General features: G+C 29.5%; 1 protein-coding gene across 1 annotated transcript; it reads right to left on the bottom strand.

The window, feature by feature from the left end:
• Positions 1-458: 458 nt before the first annotated feature.
• Positions 459-1454, bottom strand: LOC111376961 (ATP-dependent DNA helicase pif1-like). Its single transcript, XM_022999973.1, has 2 exons — positions 855-1454; positions 459-575 (listed from the first exon to the last, which is right to left on the bottom strand). Exons 1-2 carry the CDS (start codon positions 1452-1454, stop codon positions 459-461), a joined length of 717 nt encoding a protein of 238 aa, XP_022855741.1.
• Between the last annotated feature and the right edge of the window lie 968 nt (positions 1455-2422).

Below are 2422 nucleotides of genomic sequence, written 5' to 3'. Positions count from 1 at the left end.
CAAATAAGTTAAAGTTCTACACATGTATCCACAACGTTCTTAGTGCATGTATTGTGTGAATTTCAATGTTTGAGAGTTTCAGTAAAACTTTTAAAGATTTGCTTGTTTTGCTCTTGACAATGCTACATAAAACTGACCATAACAAAAAACTGGTTCAAGAAGATATAGATCAACGAAATCAAGTGTTTGACTTTGTGCTTTATTTATAGTTATTGCAAAGCATGGTCTAATCGAAAATTGAGTTCTTTAAATTGAATTGAAGTTTGATCACTTTTTAGAGGTATGAAAGAAATTCTTGGCAAGAAAACATGATTTCCAGAATATTCACCAGTTGTAATTTCAGCAAGAATTACATTCTTATTAATTTTTTTACGAGTAAGGTGTGTTCCATTGCATAATCCTTCTGAAGAATTGATATTTCGCAATAACATTACAGGACAATTTATTTTAAGGTTCAATTAATATGGTGGAATCCCATTCAAAGTCAAAGTATTCAAGAAATCTTCTTGTAAGCTTTGTTCTGATTTATCAATTGCTTCATCAAAGTTATAATATGTGTAAATTTCACCGAAAATCTGATTAAGTAAAATTTTGTTAATAAGATCAACACATTCATTTTTTGGAGTAAGAATAACTCGGTTTCCCATCGTATCTAAATTATCCTTTTATATTTCTATATTCGGAAAAATAAAATTTATTAAAATTTTTAGAGATGTAATTTCATCCTCAAATGGTATAATTATATTATTTGGAAGTTGAATGCAATTACAATTGTCTTTGTTTTCTATTCCATTTCCAATTCTAAGCAAAAAGTTACAAAATGTAGGATCAAATTTTGCTCTCATATTTTTAACCAATGGTAAATGTGAATATAAAGGCCATAAATCAGAAAACACTAAGCTAGCTCTTATTATGTCTTCTTTTTCCCCCCTCGATATCACTGGTAAAACTTGGCGAAAATCGCCTCCTAGAACAACTACTTTTCCACCAAAGGGTAAACTACAATCAATAATATATTTGAGCATTTTATCAACTGCTTCAATGGTGTAAGGATTTACCATAAGCGCTTCATCCCAAAGTATTAACTTCGACATCTTTAACAAAATTTCTAAAGCTGATTGCTTACTAACAGAACAACTAACTTCACCATCTGTCTCTAAAGGAATTTTAAATCTTGAATGAACTGCTCGACTTTCAGGTAAAAGAGATACAGATACTCTAGAAGACGCTGTGGCTAAAGCAACTAAATTTTGAGACCTCATACCAGCTAATAGAGCATCATACAAAAAATTTTTGCCCATTCCTCCTGGACCATCAATAAAATAGATCCCACTCAATTCTGAATCCACTTTTTCCATAATTGTATCATACGCAAATTGTTGTTCATTATTTAAACTTATTGCATAAGCATAACCTCCTTCTATATCCAAATTTGTTATTTCTTCTGCAATCATTCTTCTCAACTTTTCATTTTCATCTATATTTACATTAGTCTACACTATTTCATACTCATCTATGTTTTTATCAGATGATTGTAAAATAGAACTTATATCTTCTAAAGCTCGTAGTTCAGCAACTTCTAAAGGTATATTTTCATGTGCATAATCATCAATCATATAAATTTTGAATTTATCGCACAGTAATTTTGGATTATCAGGGCTGCAAAGTATAAGAAGTGTAGCAAAAAGATGCTGTAGAGAAATAGGCATTTCGTAAACAAAAACTTCAGATAGACATTCTTCACAATGATTATCTCCACTTAACAAACCATATAACCTTGCTGCTTCTCTATATGTACTAACAGTTACTCCGTTTAAAGTTTGTAAATCAATAAATGATGTTCGACCTCGAATATGATTCAGAATAACATGTAAGAAATATCGTTCACCTTCAGATGAAATCGCTGTAACAATTCATCCTATAACAATATTTTTTTTTCTACGAGTCCAAATCTTCTAGTTTGAGTTCCAAACAAAATGTGTCGGAAAATTTCGATATAACAATGTTCAAGCAAATTCATTCGTTTTATTTACTTCAAAAAGTTCTGTTAACATTGTTTTTTTGTATTTTCATTTTCAATAACAGTAGATAAATCATCATTATCGTCATATCTTACTTGTTGATTATTTTCAATATGAAGTTGTAAAGAATATACAGTTGGATAAATTTCAGCCAAATTAAATGAAAAAAATTCTCCACATAAGTTCAGGTGGAGAAATCCATCTAGCAGATTGATAAGATGAAATTTCGTCAATTTATTTTCCCATTTCATTTGTAGCAATTGAAAAATGAATACGATCATGTCCTTTATACAAATATTTTACAGCTTTAATAGAAGAGCATACTTTAACATTAATATGACAGTCATATTTTGCGCCTAAATAATGATTATATGGTACAACTCATCGATTATCTAATATTT

This window comes from Olea europaea, unplaced genomic scaffold, assembly GCF_002742605.1.
Source record: "Olea europaea var. sylvestris unplaced genomic scaffold, O_europaea_v1 scaffold1588, whole genome shotgun sequence".
Classification (NCBI taxonomy): Eukaryota; Viridiplantae; Streptophyta; class Magnoliopsida; order Lamiales; family Oleaceae; genus Olea; species Olea europaea.
This window is presented reverse-complemented; position numbering and strand designations above follow the sequence as displayed.